Source organism: Zonotrichia leucophrys, chromosome 9 (genome assembly GCF_028769735.1).
Source record: "Zonotrichia leucophrys gambelii isolate GWCS_2022_RI chromosome 9, RI_Zleu_2.0, whole genome shotgun sequence".
Lineage (NCBI taxonomy): Eukaryota > Metazoa > Chordata > Aves > Passeriformes > Passerellidae > Zonotrichia > Zonotrichia leucophrys.
Window position 1 is genome coordinate 22,834,222 of NC_088179.1, and position 27,074 is coordinate 22,861,295.

Consider the following 27,074-nt stretch of genomic DNA (forward strand, 5'->3'; position numbering starts at 1 on the left):
TATAAAATTTTAACATTTCTGTGTTAATCTTTCATCTTTTTCATCTGCTTTTGACATTTATTAGTAATATCCCCTGAAATCTGTTTATATTGATTTAAGATTAATCTTTTATAGTTAATTCCAATAAAAATTTTAATGGTCATAAATTAGATTCTCCCCTGCAACATGTTCAACAGCTCTTTCCCTCATTTGAGAATGTTTAATGACTTCTTGTGGTGATTAAGCAGAAATATTACAAGAGGAACGTGACAGTTCCATGAAGGTTAAAGTAACAAAGATATGGGAGAAGAACAGATTAAGAAAACCCAGCCATGCAACTGGATGAGCTGTCTGGCATTTCATGGCTGCTCTTCACTCCTTTGCAGAACCTGATGTTTCATATTGAGGTCCAAAGAGTGTTTGGTCCAAAGAGTGTCTGTAATCTGCCTGTAATTCTGGCTGTGCCTGCCATTGGCCCAGGGCTCTGCAAACACAGCTGAGAACTGATAACAGCAGCTCATAAAGCCCCAGGTCTGATGCTGAGCTTCACACTCAGGAGCAGCAAATGAAGGAACCACAGAAACGTTAAGGTAAGGCTCTCATTTTCTTATTTTTATATATATTCTATTGCTTATTATTTATTTCAAGGTTCTGGAGAGTTTTGCCTCACTGATGAACGCTCATCACATAACATAACTTAAATGTATAAATTCTAAGGATTTATTTCCAATGTTTTAGGGTTTGGAGGGAGACCAGGAGAAGAAAGAACTGAAATTCAATGAGATAGAAGGCTTTAATGACAAGAACTTTAATAAAATCCTGCTTTTCAGAAAAATGAAAATGGTTTTTAAGTTTTAGGATGATACCAGCTGGGGCAACACCGCAAAAGGGGATTTTAGTTTGTGATGGTGGGAGGGTGATGGGTTAAAAATGGCAGCCGGTGCACACAATGATTTAAACTGTTATTTCACACACAAAATAGTTCATTCTAAAGTATTCTTCACTTGTGCAGGTCATCACTAAAACATGTGAAAGTGTTCTGATGCGCCAGTGCAATGCCCATGTGCTCCCATGCTTCCTTAACTGAAAAGAACCAATTTCTCTGTATTTAACTCTGTTTTATGAGGTTAAATCCCTTAACCACGAGCTAAATGCAGTGGTAGCTGCCAGTGTGTATTGATCTGGCTGCTGAGATTCGTTTTAATTAGTTTTAATTAGTTTTAATCAGTTTGATTGCTGGTGCACAGTTCAGTGTTGATGGCTCTGGGTTGTTCTCTGAGCCAGCACAGCCCCCTTGGCTCAGCACTCCTTTCTCACCAAAAATATTTTAAAAAGGCTGTGGAAAACACGAAGTTTTCCCAAATTCCTAAGGCACTGACTCCATTGAGTTATTTCCCATATTTGAGTTGTGATTCCAGCAGCAGCCACTGTGCCATGAGCTTGTACACACTCTGTTCTGCCACTGCACAAAAAAGCAATTTATCTCTGTCTTGCCTTCCCCACGTGTCCTGGACACGCCCTCAGGGTTTATTCCAGCTTTTCTCAGGTATATTTCTAACCAATCAAGTTCCTCCTTTTTAAATGAATTGCCTTGTGTTTGCTTTATAGGAGAAAAGAAAGTTTAGAAAAGGAAAAAAGGGGAAGAAGATTTATTTTATTGTCTGTTTCAGAAATTTTGGTAACCTGTGGGAAACTTCATGGTTAATTGCAGGAGTAAATTGTTCTGTGTTCAGTGATTTGCAGGGACCAAAATGCGTTTCTGAGTGTAATAATTTCATAATCTGCACTGGGCGAATTATCCTGAACTGGAGACTTATTGCACATAGCATTTAAGTAGAGTTTTATTTAAACCTCAGGATTAGGTGATGTGGCTTACAACCAGAAAAATTTATTTAAAAAAAATTTTAATTAAAAATCATATTTTAATTAAAACGTATTAAATTATAAATGTTATTAGCAACATTTAGAAATATAATATATACAATTATATAGAATATATTATATAATTATATACATAATATATATAATATATATATTATATATATAATTATATACATAATAATATATATATTATAGATATAATAAATTCTATATATATAATATAAATATATATAGATTATTATAATTTAGAGCTGATGCTCGTGTTTCTCCTTGTCTGATGGAGTTTCTCTGGGTTCCTAGATGGGCAGGAAATTCAGTGGGCTGGAGCTCACCCTCATTGCCCTCTTCACCGTGGTGACTGTCATTGCCTGTGTCCTCATTGGGCTGCTGGCCACAGGAGAGCCCGGGGTCAAATCTCCAGGTGAGAGCTTCCCCTGGCTGCTGCAAGAACAAAAACCCTGCAAGAACAAAATCCCAAAAAAGCTGCCTCAGGGCTCCTGCTCTTATCAGTACCCAAATGCTCTTATCATCACCCAAAGGTGAATGGTGGCCGGTCCTCGCTGTGGGTGATACAATCACAGTTATCATGAATGCAATAAATGGTGTGAGTCAGGGTTTATTGTCGTGAAAAATCTCTTATCTCTCCCCTCCCCGCTGGTTGGACTTTCTTTAGGAGCATGGAGCTCAGATAATCGCAATTTTTGGAGTGTTAAAAAAAAAGATAATTCTGAAAAAAAATCTCCGCCTGATCCCTGTGTGGGACTGGACAAATTGTGTGCAATATTATAATAATCCTAAAATCCCCCAGTGTTTCTTGCTGAGGCACTGATAAATCAGGAAACCCTCATGTTCCAGGGCTGTGATGCCGAGCACCTGCTTTACTTCCAGTCCAGTTCTGTGTAATTCCATTCACACACAGGGACTGAAGTAAACAGCTTGGAGGTGAAAATGGCAGAAAAATAAAAATTATTGCTTATAGAAGGCAAACCTCAGTGTTTTAGTAGAACTGCCCATCCAGACTCATATCTGCATATTTTTTTCTTGTTTCTGTCAAGAGCAGGAGTTTTTTTGAGCAAAAAGCACAAGTGCAGCTGATGCAAAGAGGCAAATCTGGGGCTGTGTGTCCATCTCAGCCCAGGGCACTTTACAGTCCTTGCTCCAAACAGTTCCCAAATACATAAAATAATTTTCACTGCTCCCTTTAATCAGCTAAAGCTGCCCACCTTAAATTCAGTCCCACAAACATGAAATCTAAAGGAGCATTTTAATGGAGTTTTAAGATGCTTTTCCCTGTTGCTTCAATTCCAGTTCCTGTTAAAAACTCTGGCTCAGGGGAAGGAGCACCAGGACAGCCCAATTTAAGAAGAGAAAAGTTTTTCCCATTTTTATTTTTTGCACATATTTTCAATGGAGCAGAGCACATTGACAGGAGTCACTGAAAAGTGGACTAATGAAATAAAATTATCAAAATTACCTCTATGCCCGAAGATTATGAAGTTTTCATATCTGAAATAATTGTGTGCCATTTTCCAAAGGTAAAAATGAATCACAGAAGCCATGGTTGATAGTGAGTTGGATCTCTGTTATTGTTAGGGAAGCAGGCAGCAGGAGCTGAGTTTAGAGGGAATCAAGTTATTCCTGCAGTTTAGAGACACTGGTATTAACCCATTCCTTTATTTCCCTGGTATTAACCCATTCCTTTATTTCGTGGTATTAACCCATTCCTTTATTTCCCTGGTATTAACCAGTTCCTTTATTTTCCTGGTATTAACCAGTTCCTTTATTTCCCCTGGTATTAACCCATTCCTTTATTTCCTGGTATTAACCCATTCCTTTATTTCCCCTGGTATTAACCCATTCCTTTATTTCCCTGGTATTAACCCATTCCTTTATTTCCTGGTATTAACCAGTTCCTTTATTTCCCTGGTATTAACCAGTTCCTTTATTTTCCTGGTATTAACCCATTCCTTTATTTCCCCTGGTATTAACCCATTCCTTTATTTTCCTGGTATTAACCAGTTCCTTTATTTTCCTGGTATTAACCCATTCCTTTATTTCCTGGTATTAACCCATTCCTTTATTTTCCTGGTATTAACCCATTCCTTTATTTCGTGGTATTAACCCATTCCTTTATTTCCCTGGCAGACTTTTTCCCACAATGTCAGGATACACCAGTAGCACAGAGAATTGACTGCATCCCAGATGAACTTGCAACACAGGTTGGTAACATTCTGGAAAATACTAGAAAAGAGATTTTATCCCATAAAACCTCCTGCTTATTTATAGAAATGTCATTTGTCTCTACTAGCTCAGGTGTTTCCTTAACCTGTTTAAATGTGTGATTTTCCCAGTGTTTGCAGGATTTCAGCCCATTGACAGCAGGTCTGATTTCTCTGGTTTGGGGAGAGGTGGCAAAAATATTGGTCAGACATCAAGCAGTTAAAAGAGTCACCCTTGGTTTTTAACAACTTTTTCTGAATGGTTTCATTTGGTTTGATGGCCAAAAAGTGGCATTTACAATAATTCAGAAGTGATGGCCTTTACTGGGATGTGCCATTTTACAAGGTGTGGTCAGAGTTTCCTTTCAGACCCACTTTGGATCATTTCTTTTAATATAATATATATCATAATATAATAAATCAGCTTTCTGGGAGCATGGAGTCAAATTCTCATTTCTCACCTCATCCTGGTTGGGGTGTCTGAGAGAGCAGAGTATGGAAAAGACCTTTTGGCTTAAGAATCTTGGAGTTAAAATTCCCATGAAAAGCATCGTCTCAGGCTGGATGAGCCTTGGAGCAGCCTGGGATGGTGGAAGGTTCCCTGCCCATGGGAGGAATTGGAATGAGAGGAGATTTGAGGTCCCTTCCAACCCAAACCCTTCCATGATTTTATGATGCCCTTTATTTTTTCAGCCCTTTCACATTGAGAAGGTTTTTGTAATAGTTACTCCTGAAAGACTACAATCGTTATAATTTTTATTATTATAATTATTATTTATTTATTATAATTAAATTATAAATGTTAATTATTTATTATCATTATTATTTTCATATTTATTATGAATTTTCTTGTTTTCTGGTGGATGCCTGGTATCTATCTTTGATCTGGGGAGGGGCAGCTTAGGAGAGAAAAAACCCCCAGTGTGATGTGGGTTACTTCTGTCATTCACAGAGGTATAATAATTGCTACCCAGCTGTTTGAACCTGGAGGAAATCCCCACCTAATTCCAGAGCTGGCTGTTGTTAAAGCCTCTCCTGCCATGGGTTTTGTTATGATTTGTAGCTCAATAAAGTCCTGCAGGGGATGGGTTAGGAAAGGTTCAAATCCCAGCCTGTTCTTGCCTCTTCAGGCTCCTTCCCTGGCCCAGGAAGAGGCAGAGCCCTGCAGGAGAAGCCATGCAGATCATTTAAATCCATTTAAATCTGTAATTACTGCCTCTGAACCGGTCACCCCACGAGCAGGGAGGGCAGCAGGGCTGCTCTGCTCTGCTTGCAGCTGCAGGGCTGGGGCTGGGAGAGAATTAAAAACCATCAAATCACAGCTCCCAGCAGAAAAGTAGATGCAGATTGCAACGCTGAGGGTGCCTGATATGGAATTTAGAGGTAAAATAAATGATTTCTGAATATTAGTGAAGAGCAGGCAGCAGATTTGACAGGGTTCAGGATCACATTTAGTCCATGGGGAAAGCCAGAATCCCATCCCAGTGATTCCATTCACTCTTGTGCTCATGTTGCCCTGGAAGTGATTTGGTTCCTCTAATGCAGGAATCTGTGAAACTGCATCACTCTGCTGCAGTGGTTTGTGGTTGTGGTTTGTGTTTGTGGTTTGTGGTTGTGGTTTTCAGAGTAAACAGCAGCTGGGGAAAATGGCTTGGCTGAGCTGATCTGCAAGGGTTGGTGATTGCATTGAGTACCTTGGTCACTGAGGATGTCCAGGGTGGAGCCAGAAAATGAGTGGGATTGCAGAAATGAGAAGTAAATAGGAGAAAGAAAGAAAATGAAAGGAAGGAGGAAATAGAGAGGAGATGGAGAGAGGAGAAAAAAGAGGAAGGCAGGAAGAAATGGAGAGGAGAAAAGAGGAGAGGAGAGGAAGGAAGGAAGAAATGAAGACAAGAGGAAGGCAGGGAGAAAAAGGAAGGATAAGGAAGGAAGAAATGCATAAAAGAGATAGAAAGTAAGAAAATAACAAAAGAAAATAAATAGATATTTTTTATTTGATCATGTGGTTGGTGAAGATAGAGCTGCTGGAAGAAGGAAGATATTCAGGATCTATTCACTGCTGTGGAAAATTGCCTGGAGGTCTGCTCAGACAAGCAGAACACAGCAGTAAAACAAGAATTCCACTGAGCAGAGCTGGAGTAGGCCAGGCTGACACCTCTGAAAGCTCAGGGAAGGGGGAATTGTTGCTTTGGGCTTGGTTTCTGTGCTTTTCTCCCCAAAATGCCCTGCTGGAGGAGGCCTGTGTGGATGCACATCGAAGCTCAGCACGTGGCCAGGCTCCTCTTGGAGCCCTTGGTGCTCAGCCCATGCTGTACCCCAGTGCACGCAGCTTCCTTGTATCCAGGGTAATTCCTAATGAAGCTTTGGGTGCTGGTATCCATCGTGCTGCTTTTACAGCCCCCAGGCTGGGATCCCAGCGTTATTTATAGCAGATGATTGCTTTTACAGCAGGCTCCCCAGTGTCTCTGGTGAACTCTGCTCCTTCCCCTGTGCCGGGCACAGCTCCTGTGTTCACTTCCTTGTGCAGATATAAAGCTCAATATGCCACAAAAATAGGGATCTGCCAGGGTAAGATCCAGCTGGAAAAATATCACTGGACTGTGAAGGAACTGCTGAAAATAGTTGAGGAGTATTCAGGAGAAATAGCTGGGGAGAAGAAGAAGGTGCTTAGGAAGCTGGGAATGTGGATGCTTGAAGTGCCAGGTTTTAGGAAAATCAGTTTATTCTGCTTTTTATGGGATGGTCTGAGAAGAGGATGGGAGTAGTGAATCTGTTCTTATATTCAGGATATTCCCCTCTATATGAAGGAAATGAAGTGAGGGGATCAAGCTGAGATCTCTGCAGTCTTGGAGAGCTGTGTGCTTCCTCTCCTTTACCCTGGTTTATAAATGGGAAATGGGGAGTTCTCAGCTGGCATCTGGGCAGGTGGGAAGTGAGCCTGGGTTTTTCACAGCCTTACAAAGGCTCTGTGTGTCAAAGGGGGAAATGAGTCCCTACAGCTCTCCTCCAGCCCTTAATTTTGGCTCGGAACCTGATGGAAATGACAGCAAATGCTTTCTGATGGGATGATTCTATGACAGAGAGGAAAAACATTCACCTGTTTGGTGAATCTGGGGTTTATTTTGGGTGGTTTTGAGTGATTTCTGTGCTCTGTAAAACCACTGTCAGATAAATGCCCTGAGGCTTCCCAAGGCTGTGGCTTTGTGAGCTCCCTCAGTGCTTCCTCCAGCACCTGCCTGATTGCTGGGCTGGAGCTGCCTTATCTTTTATCTGCCCAGAGCCTCTGAAAGTAATTTAACCTGCACTGAGCACTCTGGGCTCTCCAACCCCAAAGCAAGGACAGCAGCAATGCAGGTTTGGGCTCATGTCCACCTATTTCAAGCTGCAGAATATTTTATATATTTATTACAAACAACAAAAGCATTTTTGCACGTTCAGATGAAGGCAGAAAGAGCTTCTGGTAGTGGAGAGGTGAAAGTGAGGTTTGGAAGGTGCCTTTTGGAGCAGGGTACCTGAGGTCACTGATGGAATCACCCTTTGCCCTCAGTGAGAGTTGTTTTGCCGCTGTCCTTTGCCCGAAGTAATGAATGGGGGTTTGAGGAGAGAAAATGGGTGGAAACTTTGTGATTCATTGCCCCAATCTTATCTCCAAACATAAACCTCACACCCAGAGCGCATGAACAAGTTCATTTCTAACAGCAGAGCAAAGGAATTCCAGCTTTCTAGTGAATGGGTGTGTAAAGCATGGTGCCACTGCACTGAGACAGAGGCTTGAAAAAATAGGTTTATTTTTAAAAAAAAATATATATTTATCTCAATTTGAGGTTATGCAGAAGCAGTCTGACTATTTCTGATACTGGAAAATTACATTAAAATGTAGATATTATACACAATGTTTAATTATGCATTTTTAGATGTTTATTACATGTTAATCCCATGATAAATTTCAACCCCTCTCCAGTGTGTGACTGTTAGTCAGACTCTGCTGTATCTGTCACAGCAGAGAGATGTAGATTATTGAACATAATAAATAATTCTATATTATGTATTATATTATAATATATAATATATATTATAATATAATATATTATAATCAATATATATTATAATTAATATATGATTCAACAATAGAATAATATAACAATTCATTAAGTATTGAATAATAATTCAATAATATAACAATATATTATTGAATAATATAATAATTCAATAATTATTGAACAATAATTGAATAATTCTTTTAAAATATTTAAAATTATTCAATGATTCTTTTAAAATATTTATTTTACCTGTGGATCTTGTCTTGTCCTTATGAAAGACTGCATCTCCAATAAGCAAGTTTTCTCTGAATCCATAAAAAACCTTTCTAGTGTTTTTTGTGCCACTATTGAGTTCACTCCATGGGGTTTTTTTCAAAGCAGGGCTTGACCCGAGTGCAGAAATCCTGGAGGTATTTGGTGTTTGGGGTGAAATGTGCACTGGACTGGTTTGGTGTGGGTATGTTTGTGTAACCCCACTGATCTGTGCCCGCTGTCCTTGCTCAGAGCACCTGCTCCCGCCGTGGCTGCTGCTGGAGCCCCCAGAGCGATGCCAACGTGCCCTGGTGCTACTTCTCCCCCAACCACGGCTACAAAGTGCGCGGCTCCGAGAGGTCCACGCAGGCAGGTGAGCTCTGGGCTGGGCCCCGGCTCCCCCATCTCGGGATTTCTGCTGGTCACAGTGACTCTGAGATCCGTACCAGCCTCTTTTCCCAGCCCAGCAGTCAAAGAAGGAGTCACAATTCTTCTGTTCTGGTTCTCAAGATGTTTATTGTTTCGTATTTATTGCATTCTTTCTCTGACACGCCGAGATCTGTCTGGCAGGTGGGTTGAGGCACACTGGTGTTACCTTTTTATACTAAAAACTACATCTACACTATTTACAATAACTTCCCAATACCCATCACCTATGTTAGACAGTGAGCTTCTACTCTAAACCAATCCAAAAGTGCCACCATCACCCAGAAGATGAAGGCCTGGAAGAAGAAGGAAAAAGACCAAGGCACACCCAGATTCCTCCATCTTGGGACCCCAAGCCCCTATTCTAAAACCCTCAAAAATCTATTTTTCACCCCGTGACAAACTATTCTTCTACTTAAACTTTCTTGTCTCGTAATTCTTCATATAAAGGTTGGTGGTTGTTTTTTCCAAGGGCTCAACCAGAGGCACAGGGGTCCTGGGCTCTGTGCCAAGGTCTCTGAGCCCCTCAGGCAGGGGCAGGAGCCCTCCAGGGCAGCCAGAGGAATTTCCTGGGTTCTGACACACCCCCCTGTTTGTCTCCCAAGGGTTTGAGGCCACGTTGGACAGGCTGCCATCCCCTTCCCTCTTCGGGGATGACATCCAGACCGTGCTGCTCACGGCGGAGTATCAGACAAACAACCGCTTCCACTTCAAGGTCAGCTTTGTCCTCTGCTGCCCCACGGCCTGTTTGCTCTGCCAGATGTGGGGCTGCCTGTGCAGGGAGTGTAGGATTGGTGCCTCTGGAGCACTCTCATGGCTCCCAGTGAAGTTTTTTGTTGTTATCCCTGCTGTTGCAATGCCTCAGGCTAACGGGGACTTGGCGCACTGGGAATTCTGCATGAAAAATCACCCAGACCTCTGGAAAGCTCAGCTTTCCTATTATCCACCATTTGTCCTCATCACAGGAAGATTTGGGGGGGATAAATGTATTTACTTACTTTTTGTTGATGGCCCAATCACATCTCTCAATCATTTTGACAGACAATATTAGCTTTTCCAATGGTTTGTGTTTTCCATGGAGAGCTCAAGCTCTGTGCCATGGATGTGGGGTTGAGAACCTTCTGGGGGAGACTTTGTCCTGTGGTGGGTTCCTGGTGAGCCAGGGAAGCACAGAGACAAATATTCTGAAGAAAATGGCTGGAAATGAGTAATTAAAGTTAGAAGTGGATAATAATAAAAGCAGAGGAGGAGACTGGGATAAGGGTGGAAATACCCTGAGTCAGAACTGGGTGGAAATACCCCGAGTCAGAACTGTGGATAATGCTGGAAAATGTCTGTATTGGGGACTAATTCTGTCAAGGCCCAACGCTTGTGTTGTGTCAATGTGTGCAGATCACTGACCCCAACACTAAAAGGTTCGAGGTCCCTCACGAGCACGTGAAGCCCTTCCAGGGATCCAAGGCCTCCAACCCCAGCTACAAGGTGGAGCTGAAGCAGAACCCCTTCGGCCTCGTGGTGACCAGAGCCAGCAATGGCAAAGTGCTGTAAGTCCTGGTGGCCTTCCTTGGTGACACAGCTGTCACTGGGGCTCCCTGAGAGCCACACCAGGTGCCACCTGTGAGGTGTCCTCGTGGACACAGACTCGACTTCTTCCTTCTTCTTGACTGCTGGATGTGCCTCAAGGACTCTTGGGATGACTTTGGGGGCAAAGTCTGAGGTGGGAAGCTCTGTCTGAAGGGTTTCAGTGTGGCTCTCTGATCACGTTGCCCCAGTGCAGGGGAAATCTCAATATGGGGAATTTTTATTGCCTGAGCGACTCTGCCAGTGCTTCAAACCATGTGGGAAAATTCCTGATTGCCTTTTATCTTCTTTACCTTTTAACCTTTTTTTAACCTTCCTTTACCTTTTATCTTCTTTACTACACTTGTGCTGAGGCCCTGAATAACCAAAATCAGGCTGCCCTTTGTATCACCACCAAAATCAGGCTGCCCTTTACACCTGTGTTATCCAAGGACCGCTGGTTGTGTAAGGCTGTGTGTAAAATATTGAATGAACTTGAACATTGGATTGTCTCATCCCATTCATGTTCTAAAAATAAATGAATGAAGCCAAAGGCACCAACCCAGAGGTGTCCAAGTGCCCTGAGAGCAGGGAAGTGCCAGATGAAGGTGCTCATTAAATCAGCCAGGAATGATTACCTGTCACAGGGCTGGGCCACTTGGATTAGCAAGGCTTCGAGTTTCATTAATTAAGGGTTGCTTTTTGCTCTTATTAGTATTGTTTTCTTGCTTGGAATCCTCTGTAGTGATTGATTTGCAATTATAGAGGGCACAGAAGATGGACTTGGCAGTCAGCAGTGCCTGACTGATTAAACAGGTACAGGGAGGGGGATGAGACACCTGAGGGACCACACTGAAACAATTCTCTGGAATATTGTCTAAATTTCCTTAGGCCTTCGTTTAATTTCATCAAAGTGTTTGCATTTGGGTGTCTAAAGAAAAAACGACATGTGAAAAAATGTCTAAAGAAAAAAATGACGAATGTTGGACTCTGAATTTGAGGCTCTTAAAGGAAGCTGTTGCTACCATGGGATAAGAGCAGAGATAAATCCTTGATAAATTTCTTTGCACGAGGTTTACACTGATTTTCCCCAGCTCTTAAACAGAGAGGTTTTTTTATAGAAGGAGAATATGTCATGACAATTCACTGCCAAAATCGTGATTATTCTCATAAAGCGTGTGACTGTCCACCATTAGTTGTTCCACTTGAGGTCCCAAAAGAGTTCTGATTCCAGCAGCAGCTGGAAGAAAACCTGAAAGATCTGTGTGGAGACCTGACTCTGCCACCCATCTCCAGCTGAAATGACCAGAAACATTCCTTGCAACAACCCTTATAAAACCCTTCCTTTTTTCCTCATTATGTTTTTTTTTTTTTGCACTTTTCCACCAGGTTTGACACCACCATTGGGCCCCTGCAGTACGCTGACCAGTTCCTGCAGCTCTCCATCAGGCTGCCCAGCAGCAACATCTACGGCATTGGGGAGCACGTGCACAAGCAGTACAGGCACGATGTCAACTGGAGAACCTGGCCCCTCTTCAGCAGGGACACTCCCCCAGCTGCTGTGAGTCTGGGATTCTTTCCCCTCAGTCTTTTCAGTTCTGCCACCCAAACCTGGCTGGGAGCACATTCGTGAATCCACCCGAATGAAATTAATTGTTGCGGATCGAAAGTTGATTCTGTGTTTGGATGAGAATAAATTGTTATGGATTGTGACGGTGCTCACAGGGGTTCTTGGATGAGGGAAGAGATGAGGATCTGACTCCATGTTTCAGAAGCCTTGATTTATTATTTTATGATATATTATATTAAAACTATACTAAAAGAATAGAAGAAAAGGTTTCATCACAAGGCTAGCTAAGAATAGAATAAGAAGGAATGATAACAAAGGTTTGTGTCTCGGCTCTCTGTCCGAGCCAGCTGACTGTGATTGGCCATTAATTAGAAACAACCACATGAGACCAATGCCAGATGCACCTGTTGCATTCCACAGCAGCAGATAATCAACATTTACATTTTGTTCCTGAGGCCTCTCAGCTTCTCAGGAGGAAAAATCCTAAGGAAAGGATTTTTCATAAAACATGTCTGTGACAATGGATTATTATGATTTAGAAGAAAACACCTGAAGGAAAGGAAAAAAAGAAGGATTCAGTTAGTCTTGGGTTTGACAGAAGTTACTGAAACAATAGAATTGGCACGAGAAATAAAACTTCCTTGCTATTTTATCAGTATCCTTATTTGGTGAAAATTCCCGCATTTCTTATGGATTTACTAGAGGCTGTTGCCATAAAACAGAGGGGTTGCATAGCAGTGCTGTCTTGAAGGATTGAATTTGAGACAAGGTCAGGATGTTCATCCATTTAATTCAGCCCAAGATATTGTTTTTGATAAACATCATATCTGCCTAAACATTTGGCACAAATGTTTCATTTTATTAATTTAGTGTTATTTGAAAACAGGAAGGAGCTCAGGTCAAAAGAGGAGATATTTGCACTTTTACATACCTGGGTAACAAGCTTGTTCTCCTCCTGTTTCTTGTTCTAACATAATTTATATTTGAATGTAACTCAGTAGTACTGAACTCAGCCCACTGAAGCACTTCTGCCTGTGGAGTTTTTCCATGAAGATTTTTCAGGCACTGTGTTGTTGCTAACAGCTCCATGGTAGTGATGGGTGTTCCCTGGTTTTTACGTTGCTGTGCAGTGGAAAACCAGAGGATAAACCTTAATAGATGAGTCTTCAGTTTCTACTAATAATCAGAATAAATAACATAGTAGTAAATAACAACAGGCTTTGCTGAGGGCAGGGTTCAGTTCCTCTGGACAGGCTGCCTCAGCAATATCCTTGGAGCTCAAATTATGGAAAAATTCTGCTTAACAGCTGCTTCTTTCCAAGATAAAATATGTCTGTCAGCTGTTATTTGTTGTTATCATTTTCTGGCTGTCCCTTTATGAAGCAATTTCGGTGACACCCATTTTGTGGTAATTGTAAGATTATTTTCACCATTGCCTCAGCTTCATAAAGCAACTCCTTGCTTTGAAAGACAACTTTTGTTCTCCTGCAACAGGAGATAAATGGACTGAAACCTGAGGGTGAGAGGGCTGCATGTAGTTAATTAATAATCTGGAATTTGTACCCATTGCCTTGAGGTTCCTCCCCACTCTTTGCTCTGGATTGAAGATAGTTCTTGACTGAATGGCTCCACTGAGTGCAGACTCATTAAGCTAAAATGACACTGAACAGCACCAAGTTAGGCTGATTTCAAACTGCTCAGGCTCTGTTTCTTGTTCATTTGAACTGAATTTGCTTTTTCAGGAGAAAAAACACAACTACTGCAACAATTGTTAGCATCTCTCAGGGGTTATGTTGCTAATAATAACAGCAGAAATAAAAAAAGAATTAGAAAGGAAATGAAAAAGCAGCGAGGCACTCTCCTATTTCCATAGATTAGGCATCAAAATTATTGCCTTGTCGGATGAATAGAAATATAGATTAGATGTAAAACCTAATCTGTGGTGAAAGGGAAGCACCTCTCAAGTTCTTGATGAGCACATTTATTCCCCAGAAATAGAGCTGCAATATCTGCCAGCCTTCCTGGAGATCCATCAGATCTGTTATCTATTTATTGGGTAAATTCTTGTTTTAATGGAAAATAAAGGAGAATAACATCAGGAAAACCAGAACATATAAAACAGGGAAGTGTCGGGATTTAAATTTCTGCTGTTTGCTCCATTTTGAGGCGTTGTGAGTTCTACCTGTGATCTATTTTGGAGTATTCCAGAGCAGATCCTGTTGTTAGATGTTGATCAGCTTGCCTGTTCCCTCTATTTTAGACCGTGGATAACTTGTATGGAGCCCAAACTTTCTTCCTGTGTTTGGAAGACAACACTGGAGCCTCCTTTGGTGTTTTCCTGATGAACAGCAATGCCATGGGTAAGGAACCTTTCTCTGGGGCTCTGAGCAGTGCAGTTGAGTTCCTTCTGAAATTATTGCAATAAAACTGAGCTGATGGAAGTGTCCCTTCTTAAAAACACCCCCAATATCTGAGGGCAATCATTACCCTGTGTCTAATAATATTTCAAGCACAAGCAGTGAGTAGCTCCCAGTTAACTGGAGGATTTTGATGGAAATCTGAGGGCCAGGAATTTATCCAAAGGCTGTACAGGTCTGCACTGCAATAAGAGGCTAAATTTGGAGTGAACAACACTTGGAAGTAAATGTCCTTTAATCCCTTCAGATAAGTGTATTTGTATTTATGTGTACTGAGCTCTGCACATCTTTGGGCTGGAAAGCTGTACTAAAAATTCAAGAAAAAAGGTTGAACCATTGGATTTCTTCTGATGCTCTTCTCTGGAGGATGTAAAGCAATGGGAATAGGGACACATAAGGAGTTGTCTGATTTCCCCTTCTTTGCAAGTTCAATTAATGGTTTAGGGTTCAATAGGTATTTTGTGGTTTTTACTTCAGTGAATTCTCTCTTATCATCAATTGTAAAAGTTACTTTAGCATTTCCTGTCCTTCAGAACTGTTTTTGTGCCCTTTTGTCTGGCAGAGTTTGTGGTGCAGCCTGCTCCAGCAGTGACCTACAGAACCATTGGAGGCATCCTGGATTTCTACATCTTCGTGGGGAACACTCCAGAGCAAGTAGTCCAGGAGTACCTGCAGGTACCTTTACCTACAGGGATTATGCAAAGGGCAGTTTTTTTCAAAGTGCTTGGGGTTTATTTTATCATATTTTTTTTGTCTGGGTGCTGGAGAGGAGACAATTTTCCAGGTCCAAGAGCTCCAAAGTTCATAAATCTGTAATTTACACCATGGCCTTTAGGGCTGGAGATGGTCTCTAGAATAATTTGTTTCCTTGCTCTTGTCGTCAGGAAAAATTCCTGTTCATATGGCAATATTATGGGATAGAGAGTGTGTTTACACGATGTCTGGATCTTATGATCACAAGATATCACTGAATGTCTTTTGCAGTTCTTGAGATCTTCCATGTGACACCTTAGAGAATGGGCATTGTCCCAAAATACCAGTATTTATTAAAATAAAAAATAGGGAAAAATATTGTGTTTAGGAGTGGGCTATTGGAGTAAATTTGGGAAATGTGGTGATGCCTTACCAGGGCTACCTAAAACCAGAGGGCAGACAGAGTTAAAGGAATAAAAAGCAGTTCTGTTGATTGAAGCCCTTCAGGTACATCCAGGGCAGACCCAGCCCCTCAGGGCCTACACCCAAACTGCCCCACGGCTCACGGCTTTCACACTTTTATAACTTTGGGCCATTTGCACTTTGGGGGTTCATCCTCCAATTCCAGCTTCAGGTAATGAAGGCATTGAGCCCCAGTTTGCTGCCCCAACTCCCTTTTGTTTCCATCTCTGGGCCCTGGGGCAGTGAGGTGTCCTTGATTGCCAGGCCTGGAGAGGAATTGTTGTGTCTGCCCCAAATGGGACAGCAGCAGCTGACCCTGGGTGTGGAGCTCAGAGTTACACACTAAAGAACTGCAGGGTTACAGAGAGATGGAAATAGGAAAGCTCAAATCCTGAGGCATCACTGGGAGCAGGGAAAGGGAATGGGGTGACCCAGGGTGTCCAGCAGCACATGGGATTTGTGTTTTCCCCTCCCAGCTTGTGGGACTGCCAGCCCTGCCTGCCTACTGGAACCTGGGATTCCAGCTCTGCCGCTATGGGTACGCGTCCCTGGACGAGGTGAAGGAGGTTGTGGAGAGGAACAGAGCTGTGGGACTGCCCTACGTGAGTATGGGGCCGGGGAGCGCTCTGGGGTCCCACAACCGGCTCGTCTTCCATGAGCTTGGGTTAGGAAACCTGTGGTGCCAAAGGTTTTTGTGCATTTTGATGTTAGACCCATTATCAGAACGTTGGATGAGGGGTGGAGCATTGAATTGTCTCATCCCATCTAGGGGTGTCCCATCTAACTGCAGTTAGATTTATTCAAACACTTTCTTGTAATAATTTTTCTTTTATTCTTTCCAACTCTATCCATTTTTCTTCTCTTGAAACATTTTTTATTTTCCTATGGACAGTTATGGAACAATATATTATTATTATTGACAGTCAAAGGCAAAGTACGATTAACTTTTAAAATTAGACTTTACGGGACATGAACCTCGTGTCTTCAATAGAATAAAAGTAGCCTAATATTCAGCTAACATTTGGGAAGAAAAATAATAAAAACCCTTACCAATCACTTCTCATGGAAAAGCTGAACTCCCTTCTCTTTCAGGATATCCAAATCATTGATATTGATTACATGGAGAACAGGAAAGATTTTACTTATGACAAAGTGAAATTCAAAGACCTCCCTCAATTTGCATCTGATTTGCATGCCCATGGACAAAAATATGTCATCATATTGGTAAGCACTTATTTACTCCTTTCTTCCCTTGTGAACACTTCCATTACAGTTATTTATTATTATTATTCTTTACTTACTCTATGCAATTACTTCGTTTACAGCCAGTAATAATGAATGGAATATCCTGATGTCTTCTTTGTGGTTTTCTAATTTCTTTAGGATCCTGCTATTAGCACCCAAAATATGATTGATGGAAGTCCCTATGGAAGCTACGTCAGGGGATCGGACAGGCATGTCTGGGTCAATCAGTCAGATGGAAAAGTGCTGGTTGGGGAGGTAATTGTGCTTTTACACACTTGAATTTCATCTCTTGTCCCTGTTGTGATTTACTTGAGCTCAGGGGATTTGTCTCTCAGTGAGAGCAAAGTTTGTAAGGTCTCTTGTAGACTATGATATTTCTCAACCTTTCTTAGCTTTTTTTCCCAATTGTTTACATTTAAAAGGTATTTTTCATTGATTCTACATCAAAATTAATTTTTTTTCATTTTAATTTTTTAAAGAAAAATAGAACTAAAATAGCAATTAAAATTGCTAATTTGGTCACATTAACCCTATTTTTTTAAATTAACACTAACTTTTTTTTTACATCAAAGGGTAGTTTGAAGGCTCAAGGGACATTTCATCAACCAGCTCCTATTTATTTCCAGTAGCAATTGAAGAGTCAGATCCCACATTATCCTTTTAATTTATAAACTTAACTTCTATTGAGAATTTTCTCAGCTGTGTATTGTTGACTAACAAGAAAAGCAATTGAAAAATGCAAAGTTAAGAAATTCATACTCTTTGTGCTCTTCAACCTCCCATCCAACCTGAGCAGGTCTGTGATCCTATGACAGAATTTTTTAATCTCATTCGAGGTTTTATTAATTATTTTCCTTTGGATATTCCAGGTGTGGCCAGGGGAAACTGTGTTCCCAGACTACACCAGCGCTGAGGGCACGGACTGGTGGGTGAACGAGTGCAAACTGTTCCATGACATGGTGCCCTATGACGGAATATGGATTGTGAGTAATTCAAGATTTTAATTTTTTTTGTTTTTAAAATATAGGTGATAGCAGATGTTTATTACATTGAATTTTTATTGGATTGAAAGGCATTTTTGCAATCAGAAAGGAGACATGGAAGAATAGCTACTAGTGGTTCCTTAAAGGATGACAGAATAGAGTGGAAGACTTTTTTAGGGAAATGTACGTAAGGCAACTTTATTACATCCTGCATCTTCTCTTTCCAGGACATGAATGAAGTGTGCAGCTTTGTTGCAGGCTCAAAAGAAGGCTGTGCAGACAATAAGTTAAACTACCCTCCTTACACTCCCAGTAAGTCCACCTACTTTAATCAGAATAATAACATATGAAATAAAATGTTAATTGCCTTCAAGGTTACAACATGATTTTAGTGTAGTTCTTGTGGGTGGGGTTTGGACATTCCTATTGACAGAAAACAATATTTTATGTGCTTGTATTTGTATACTTCAGGTGTGGTTTATAGAGCTGCCTCTTTTATCTCATCAAATAAATACTGGATATTGTCATTGCCTTAATTATGTCTGATAACGCAATGATCCTTTTGCACTGTCAGTGGTTTTTCAGATATTTGCAGAACTAAAATGGAGTTCATAGTTTGAATTAATAGTAGATTTAAGTAACCTTTGCCAATGTGCTGTCAGATGGTGATTCAGGAATTTAGAGCACAGCTCCCAGTTCCCTGGATGGGTGCAAAGCTCAGGAGTGGAAATATCACAGAGCAAACCAACAGCCAGGAGCAGCATTTTGGTTTTGGAGTAATTAAACTGCCTGAGTGAAAGAATAAAGAGAAAAAAGGGGCTTGGATATCATAAATGTGCATTAAAGATTGGAAATATTGATAATAAAAATGTACCTTACCAGTGCTGTTTGTATTCCTTCCTTCAAGAGATCCTCGACAGACTCATGTACGCCAAGACACTTTGCCTGGATGCAGTGCAGAGCTGGGGCAAGCAATATGATGTCCACAATCTTTATGGATATTCCATGACCCTGTCCACTAGGAAGTAAGGAACGCATGCTAAAATCCTGCAGGGGGGTTTCAGAACAGTCCCTGACCTGTGTTTTCCAAAGCACCACGAGATGTGGCTGCTAAAGGAACGAGATCCCTGGAAAATGCTGTGTTACTTCTGAGCCAATTTAGCCAAGGCAAAATCCACGGCCTGGAATTGGTAGGAAAAGCCACAAATTGGCTGCCAGAGCTGTGTAAAGAGATTATTTCAGATTAATCTCTTGAACCTTGCTAAAACACACCTGCAAAGGGGCCCCCATCCTTGGGATAAATAATCAGTGCGAATCGGTGTGAATCTGCTTTGTTCAGAATTTTCGATATTTGAGCTGTGTTTTCCTCTGTGTGATTCCGGCCTCATTCCTTTCCAGGGCCCTCGACACATTGTTCCCAGGAAAAAGAAGCTTCCTCATCTCGAGGTCCACTTTTGCAGGATCAGGAAAGTTCGGGGGGCACTGGCTGGGGGACAATGCGGCCACGTGGGACCAGCTGAGATGGTCAATCCCTGGAATGCTGGAGTTCAACCTCTTCGGAATTCCCTATGTAGGACATCAGTTCCTGCCGTCCTTTCAAATCAGAGAACAGATTACCTAACCAAGCACTCTCGAAATAACCACTTACACTGGCACCTCAAAATCAACCCTTTTTTAGAAATCTCCTTAGAATATTTCTTTTCAATCATCGATTTTTGATTTATGAGTTTAAAGTGATTTTTGTGGTTGTGGTGACATAAAAGTGGGTAACAAGCTTATTATCTTATATATCCCAATCTACCTCTTATTGTAGCAATTTTTAAACACCAGTAAGGGATGTGAAACAATTCCTGGTTTTCTTATAATTTCAAATTAGAGACATCCACTTAGAAGGGAAATAACCAGAATCCTTTTTGTGATTTAAATTTGGCTTTGAAGCTTTTTTTCCCCTGCATATGATCACCAAACAGGAAGGTAAAATTTGGAGAAGCAGAATGATGGGCAGTGTTAGTGAGTGATAGTCAGTTTAATTTTTTGGATTTTTGGCACAGCTGGATTTGGGAGAGGAAGGCTGCAAATACGTTGTACCTTTTGAGGTGCACTGTACATCCAACACATTCTGATTTTTTAATTTTTTTTTTTAAGGTTGGAGCAGATATTTGTGGTTTCTTTGATGACACCACAGAAGAGCTTTGCAGACGATGGATGCAACTGGGAGCATTTTACCCATTTTCCAGGAACCACAATGGTGAACTTGTCAAAGTAAGTTGTGCTTTCTGTTCAAAACTGCTTTGTGCTGCACGACCACATTTCCTTTAATACCACTTCCAGTCCTCACTCTCACTGACCAGCTTGAAAACAGAACCTTAAGCTGTCTTTATGGAAATTATAGATGGGAGAGGCTGGGTTCCATAAGGGTTAATTGAGAATGCAGCTGTTTGGCAACAGTTCTATGAATATTTGTTGCTCAAACCACTAAGGAACATTGAGGTCTGTGTGAGCCACCAGGCTGAGCCCTGGGAGCTCCTTGGCATGAACATGAGTGCCAGGATGAATAACCCTGATGGACAAGGAGGGACAGGACACCTGGTCACAGCACCAGTGCAGAGCTGCCCCACGGAACCCCAGTGTCGCAGACATCTTTTCCTTAAAATCCTTTCTTAGGATTTTTCCTGCTGGAGCTGAAAAGTTTCAGCAACAAATGTAAACAATGGTTATCTGCTGCTGTGGAATGCAACAGGTAGATCTGTGATTAATCTCTTGTAGATGTTTAGATTTACTGACTACTCATGGCAGAGCTGCTCTTGCTCTCTGCCGAGACACAGATCTTTGTTATCATTCTTTCTATTCTATTCTTAGCTTAGCTAGCTTTTGAAGAAGTCTTTTCTTTTCTATTTCTTTTTACTATAGTTATAATGTAATATATATATCATAAAATAATAAATCAAGCCTTCTGATCATGAAGTCAACATTCTCTTCTCTCTCATCCTGAAAACCCTTGTGACCACGGTCACACCCCAGCCCCTCTGAAACAGCTTTTCACACCTTTGGCAAAGAGTTTCTGAAAACCTGGCAATAAAACCAGTGGATATTTGTTTGCAGCATCAAGATCCAGCTGTGTTTGGCTCCAACTCCTTGCTGGTGAACAGCTCCAAGCACTACCTGAACATCCGCTACACTCTGCTGCCCTACCTGTACACGCTGCTCTACAAAGCTCACACCCGGGGGGACACGGTCACCAGGCCCCTGCTCCACGAGTGAGTCTGGCAGTTTATACTCAGTAGGGAAATCTGACTCATTTCATACTGCTGGGGGACTTCCTAAACCTCTATCCTGTGAAAATGCACATTGGGGTATCCGTAGGTGGCTTCCCAGTCAGTGAAACCCCATCTTGGCCTAATCAGGAGGTGATTTTTATATGGCATCCTCAATCATGACTGTGAGCAATCAGTGCCCTGAAACCTTGGGGTTGCTGCTGATATAAATCACAAAAAAATCTCAATTTCTGCTCTAACCTTCACTTTTTTCAGGTTCTACTCTGATGAAATAACCTGGGACATCGACAGGCAGTTCCTGTGGGGCGCTGGGCTGATGATTTCCCCTGTTCTTGAGCCGGTAGGTTTGGCTGGTTTGGGATCTGTCTGGTGGCCACGGGCCATGTTGGGTCACCAGCTCCCTCTCCTTCATTGTTGCTTCCAGTGAGAGAGCCCACAGCACGTTTTTATCCCTGCTGAAACAGAAAATCCTGCAGTTAAATCCTGCTCCTGTTTTCCAGTCTTCTATGGAGCCAGGGATATCTGGTCTGATATTCTGCTTTACCTCATCTTCACACCATCTCTGAATTTCCTTTGGAATTCCTCTCTGGATTTCCTTTGGATTTTCCTCTTGCTGTATTTCAGCTTCTCTGTGGCACAACAAGAAAACAAAAAGGTTGTGGCTTATTCTGTGGCAGAATCTTGTAAATAATGATTTCTCCTGCCAGCAACACATTTGCCATGGAGAAACATAAAACATCTGTTAAAGACAGAAAGGGACAGCGAGAATGTGGAAGGTGCCAGCCACAAAATAAATGGAAATAAAGGAGATAGAGAGATATCTGTGGATAGGATCTGGTTCACTGGGTTTGAAGCATTGTGGCTTTGGGTGGCTTTCTATGAGCTGCCCCTTTGCAGAGCAGCAGTTCAGCTACACCCCAGCAGCTTTTCAAAAATCTGCTTGGATTGCCCTTCCCCCTGTCTGGACCATCCTAAACACCAGGAAACAGCAAATTTTAGGAATATCAGTGACTTTGTTCTCACACTGAACTTCAGCTTTATTGGAAAATTGAGTTTATCTGATTAAGTTGAAATATGCATCTTGTTTCTTTATTCACTTTTAGGGTGTGCAGTCCACTCGTGTGTACTTTCCTGAGGCAGAGTGGTACGACTACGAAACGGTAAGGAAGTGCAGGGATATTATGGGATATTGCATCATTTTCTAAATGGGATTGTGATGAAATAGGATTGTCAACCCTGCTTTGGGGACAGAAACCTGGAGGAAGGACTTTGGGGTTATCTGGAAGACAAAGGATGAAGGGCAGTGGGATAAGCACAAGAACTGACACCTCAAGAAAGGGCTCGGATTATGACATTAAATCAGAGTGATATTCAATTATTTTATGTGCCCATTAGCCCATAGATATTTACATAAATTAAGCCTTTTTTATAAGGAACAATTTGATGAAACTCAGGATTTAAGAGAACACTCCCAGCAGTGGATAATACAAAATTCCCTGCTCTCTTCTCAATCTCTGTCCATCAGGGTGAACCAGTGCAACTGAAGAAAGTGTGGATCAATATACCAACCCCAGAAGAAAAAATGGGACTGCACCTGAGAGGAGGATACATTTTCCCTACTCAGAATCCAAGCACCACCACAGAGGCAAGGTAGGATCCCAAACATAACACTTTTAACACTTATTTTCCCCCATAATGGGGCTGAGGACTTCTAGGCTACAAATAACAGCAGCCCATTGTATTTAGGATTTTCACCTTGAAATGTGGGAATAGCTGTGATCCAAACCTCACTTCCACACCTTTAGTAATGAATTATTTGCATAGAAATTTTAAAATTCACAGAGTATTTTAATCCATTTGCATGAAAATGAAAGGAAACCAAGGATTAAACTTAATTAAGGCAATTCTGCAAGGATTTGTGACCCTGTTGGGTGTTTCACTCTTGCTTGAACATGCAGAATGCACCAAGAATGTCCAAATGTTTGTTAGACACATGTATATCTTTCCACAGCCGCAAGAATCCAATGGGACTCATAATTGCCCTGGATATCAACAATGAAGCTTCTGGGGATTTGTTCTGGGATGATGGAGATTCCACAGGTGAGCAGCCACCAACAGTGAAATAAATACGGTTAACAAAGCTCTAATGTGCTCAAATTTCAGTGTTCCTGCTGGAAGAGAAGATATTGTAACACACTGCTGCTGCTTGCTCATAAATCAAATGGTTTTCATCACTTTGAAGCAGAAAACTGTGACTGTTATTAATGTAAGATTGAAGTCACGACTTAATTCTGCAGAAGTAAAGGAAAAAAAACCAGAAAGCTCTACTCTAAGGTCAAACCTCTGGTTTTCAGGAGAAATCTGTAGATTGTCAGGAGGTGACAGGATGGGGTTTTCCTATGGGATTTAGGCAAACCACTGCCCATCCAGGGAGGTGTCTGAACATCAATATTGGAAAACTTTACCCATTCCACTTGGACATCTCCTTTTCCCTGAGGCCTGTACCAATAGCATCTCCCAGCAAAACTCCCAGGCCTCTGCTTGCTGGAATTCAGTGAAAGCTGGGGCTGCTTTTCAGAAATAGAGCAGTGATTCAGCTGATCATTGCTGCCATAAATCCAGCAGGCCTGGGGAGGCTGCTGTGCTTGGGGGCCACAGCTCCACGTGCTCCTCTGGCCTGAAATAACAAAGCCATTGCTGCCCTCCCTGCTGCGGCCTAGCACAGCAGTGAAACATTCCGTCACTTTATGGCCTGCCCAAAACCCACAGGCTGCACTTTTACAGGGGGAACCATTTGCAATTGGCTTGTGATGGCAGGATTTGTCTTTTCGTATGTGGAGGGGGGAAAAAAAAGTGGCTTTGATCACATTTTGTATTTCTTTTTCCTGGTCACGTGTTATTTCCTCTCTTATGGTTCCATGGCATTTATCATCATCATCATCACCATTATCTTTGTATGAAGAATCCTTACCTAGATCACATTAAAGGATTATTTTTGATAAAAACTTTCATATTTAAGACAAGCTAAGAAGAAATAACAGTACAATAAAAAAAAACCCACTACATTTTAGAAGAGCTGATTTCAATGAATTTTTGTGGAAACAATTAGGCCTCCTGGGAGGCTGGCCAAAGGAAAAAGGGCCATTTCAGTTCCTCAAAGAAACATTAGTAAATATTTGAGTTGCTTAGTGCAGCTTTGAATGCAGTCCTAATAATTAAGTTTATTGGTCTCTAGCAGTGGCACAGCCCTACTTTAATTTTATTCTTTTCCGCACTCCAACTGTAACCTCTTTCTTTACCTTTTAGGCACAATTGACAATAAAGCCTACATTTACTATGAGTTTAAAGTTTCCAACGTAAGTATTTGATTTTAATTTCTGATTTTTATCCAGGATCTTTTAAGAGCATTCTTTTCTCTCTTTATTCTCCTGTAAGATTTGCTGGGAAACAAAACATTTGCCAAAGCCAAGAGGAATCATGTTCAAAATACTCCCATTTAACTGGGATGAAATCTGTGGTGTTTTTTTCTCCTATTTAATAGAAATATCTAAATAACTCCTATTTCCTTCCATGTAATAAACTCAGCAGCAGTGTTCACTGAACAAGAGAACTCTAAAGCACAAGAGGCATTTAAAGCAGTGTCAAAAAGGACAAGCATGGTGTGTTTGTGATTCTCAAAATAGTGGCACTGTAAAAAATATATATTTTTATACTGTGAAAATACAGCTGAATGTCTCCAGAGAGTGAGAGAGACCCACACCTTGCCTGAGCCCTCAGAAACTACATTGGGATTAAGTTTTATTGTGTTATTTTAAGCAGAAAGTGCCTTTGCAGGGTTCATGGACATCAGGGTGGAGTCCCAATAGTGTTTCTATCTAATATTGATAGTAGCTATCACCAAACAAGGATTGCCAACAGCATATTATGTAATAATTATGTAACATATTATCTGTACAATGATAATAATGATAACAATATCGTTAATCTTGGGTAAAGGTATTCATTCCTTTGCCATGATGAAAGAGCATAAACTAAGCGAGAGAACGCAGAGGAACATGAATGAAGTTCATAAATCAGCTATGTTTTAAGTCATAACTAATCAAAGAATCGTTTGTAGATAAGACAAACGATTGTTGCTGTTGGAGTTTGAAACCCCAGTCATGGCTTGCCTGTGATGACATTTGAATTAACAATTAGCAATTAACCTCAGGGTTCCCAGGGAGGGCAATAGGGAAGTTCCACACACATGTCACAGTCATGGTGCGTTTCCTCTGCTTGCACTCTCCATCTGAAAAATAACTAATGGCATGGAATAGCAAGTGGTATTTTTATATAGAAGTGGTATTTTTATATATAAGTGGTGTTTTTATATCAAGAGAAGTGAGAACCTTTGGATGTTGGAACCCAGCGAGTCTGGAGTTCATCTGCTCTGTCACAGACTCACCCCCACCTTTCTTTATTTCCCAAGCAAGGAAGAAAAGCTGAAACACCACTCTGAATATTGTTTTATACATGGTATAAAAGCTTTATTGTGATAACAACAAGCAGAGCAATAATTAATGTGTGTGGGAAAAGATATTGGTTTATTTATGCTACAATGTGAAAATATTCATAGAAAAAAAAAGTTAAATCAGGAGGACTTTTGGCAGATTTTTAAAAGAAGAATATGACCACTGTATTACTTTTCAGAATGTTCTGCAAATGACTGCTACACACAGCAATTATGTTGATCCAAACAACCTGAAATTTGAGGAAATCAAGATATTGGGATTGTCCCAGGAAATCACATCAGTTACTGTGACTCAGAACAATGCTGAGCAGGATTATATCCCTGATTTCTCCTATGATCCTGCAACAAAGGTAAAGCAATAACAGGGAAATGGAAAGTAAACATATTTAAACTTGCATCAACTTTATTTTATATATTGCAAAGGACAGTACTCAGTGCCAATGTTGTTTCAATGAAATACAATGTGAATTTTATTACAGAATAAAAGTACAATTGCATTCAACTCTGCTGCATAAAAGTTCATCTAAGTTATGCTCACAGTGCAGCAGACAGCTTATTTCATGTTTTTATTCCTGTTTGCTTCCAAGGAATCTGTGGCATTAACTCCATATTTTTAGAGTCTTAATTCTTCAGATTTTATCTGTGAAAATATCAGTTAAGTGTGTTTGTAAAAGTGACACTGTATCAAATCTTACAGGATGGGATTTTGTGCATTTTCAGTTTTTAGTATATTATACTTAAGGACCAGCACCTCTCCTGACTGAAGGAAAGCTGGATGGGATGTAGCATTTAATAACTGTTTATTGTTTCATATTTATAAGGTTGGTGTTATAAAAGGACTAAAGCTTGAGCTGGGAAAATCTTACACAATCCAATGGACTCTAAAGATGAACGTCAATGAAAGATTTGATTGTTATCCTGGCTCTAATGCAACATTAGAAAAATGTCAACAACTTGGCTGTTCCTGGGAAGTAAGTCATTATTTCTCCAAATTAATTAGACAAAAAAAAAAGAAATAAAATCCAGAATAAAAGGATTTCCTTTGTGGTTGTTACAGACTAAAAGTGGTCTGGGAGATTTGTCAGGTTTCAATAAAATGGGCCTCAGCTGGCCTGTACTGATGGAATTTATTTACCTCACTAGCTGACAACCATTTAAATTCTACCACATTGTATCAGGAGTGGAGGAAAAATGAATATTTTTTTGAAAGATGAACAGAAATAATATTAGAGTTAATTAAAAACCAGAAGAGCATCTTCAGCTGCCCCTTCTGCCTCGGTGGCACCATGGCCTGCAAGGCTCACCCCCTTGTTGTCACTTTTGTGTCACCCAGGGACATTTTAAAATTAATTCCTCTGGATCTCAGTTTGACAGGGAATCCTTGAATTCCACAAAAAATCTTGATTCATTTGTAAACTTGTTTATATCTGCGTCAAGGAGCTACTTCAAAACCTTCATCTCCAACATGAAGTTCTTAACCACACGGATTAATGTATTAATATTATCATTTATTAATAAACATGTGGGAGCAATGTGGCCTGGCAGGGCTGAACTTCAGAGGG

The 27,074-nt window shown here is 40.9% G+C and overlaps 1 protein-coding gene across 1 annotated transcript in view; it reads left to right on the top strand.

Moving 5' to 3' along the window:
• The first annotated feature begins 552 nt into the window (after nt 1–552).
• Nucleotides 553–27,074, top strand: part of SI (sucrase-isomaltase) — a 47,247-nt gene continuing 20,725 nt past the window's right edge. The window contains exons 1-25 of the mRNA XM_064720715.1: nt 553–569; nt 2,161–2,281; nt 4,006–4,079; nt 8,624–8,744; nt 9,403–9,512; nt 10,190–10,341; nt 11,747–11,918; nt 14,188–14,287; nt 14,907–15,019; nt 15,976–16,101; nt 16,592–16,723; nt 16,883–16,999; nt 17,614–17,727; nt 17,955–18,039; nt 18,635–18,752; nt 19,126–19,297; nt 19,873–19,989; nt 20,830–20,984; nt 21,258–21,342; nt 22,106–22,162; nt 22,528–22,652; nt 23,014–23,102; nt 24,309–24,358; nt 25,692–25,862; nt 26,334–26,483. Coding sequence (XP_064576785.1) covers nt 2,161–2,281; nt 4,006–4,079; nt 8,624–8,744; nt 9,403–9,512; nt 10,190–10,341; nt 11,747–11,918; nt 14,188–14,287; nt 14,907–15,019; nt 15,976–16,101; nt 16,592–16,723; nt 16,883–16,999; nt 17,614–17,727; nt 17,955–18,039; nt 18,635–18,752; nt 19,126–19,297; nt 19,873–19,989; nt 20,830–20,984; nt 21,258–21,342; nt 22,106–22,162; nt 22,528–22,652; nt 23,014–23,102; nt 24,309–24,358; nt 25,692–25,862; nt 26,334–26,483 — 2,826 coding nt within the window. The 5' untranslated portion in view covers nt 553–569. The remainder of the gene's footprint in view (nt 570–2,160; nt 2,282–4,005; nt 4,080–8,623; nt 8,745–9,402; nt 9,513–10,189; nt 10,342–11,746; nt 11,919–14,187; nt 14,288–14,906; nt 15,020–15,975; nt 16,102–16,591; nt 16,724–16,882; nt 17,000–17,613; nt 17,728–17,954; nt 18,040–18,634; nt 18,753–19,125; nt 19,298–19,872; nt 19,990–20,829; nt 20,985–21,257; nt 21,343–22,105; nt 22,163–22,527; nt 22,653–23,013; nt 23,103–24,308; nt 24,359–25,691; nt 25,863–26,333; nt 26,484–27,074) is intronic.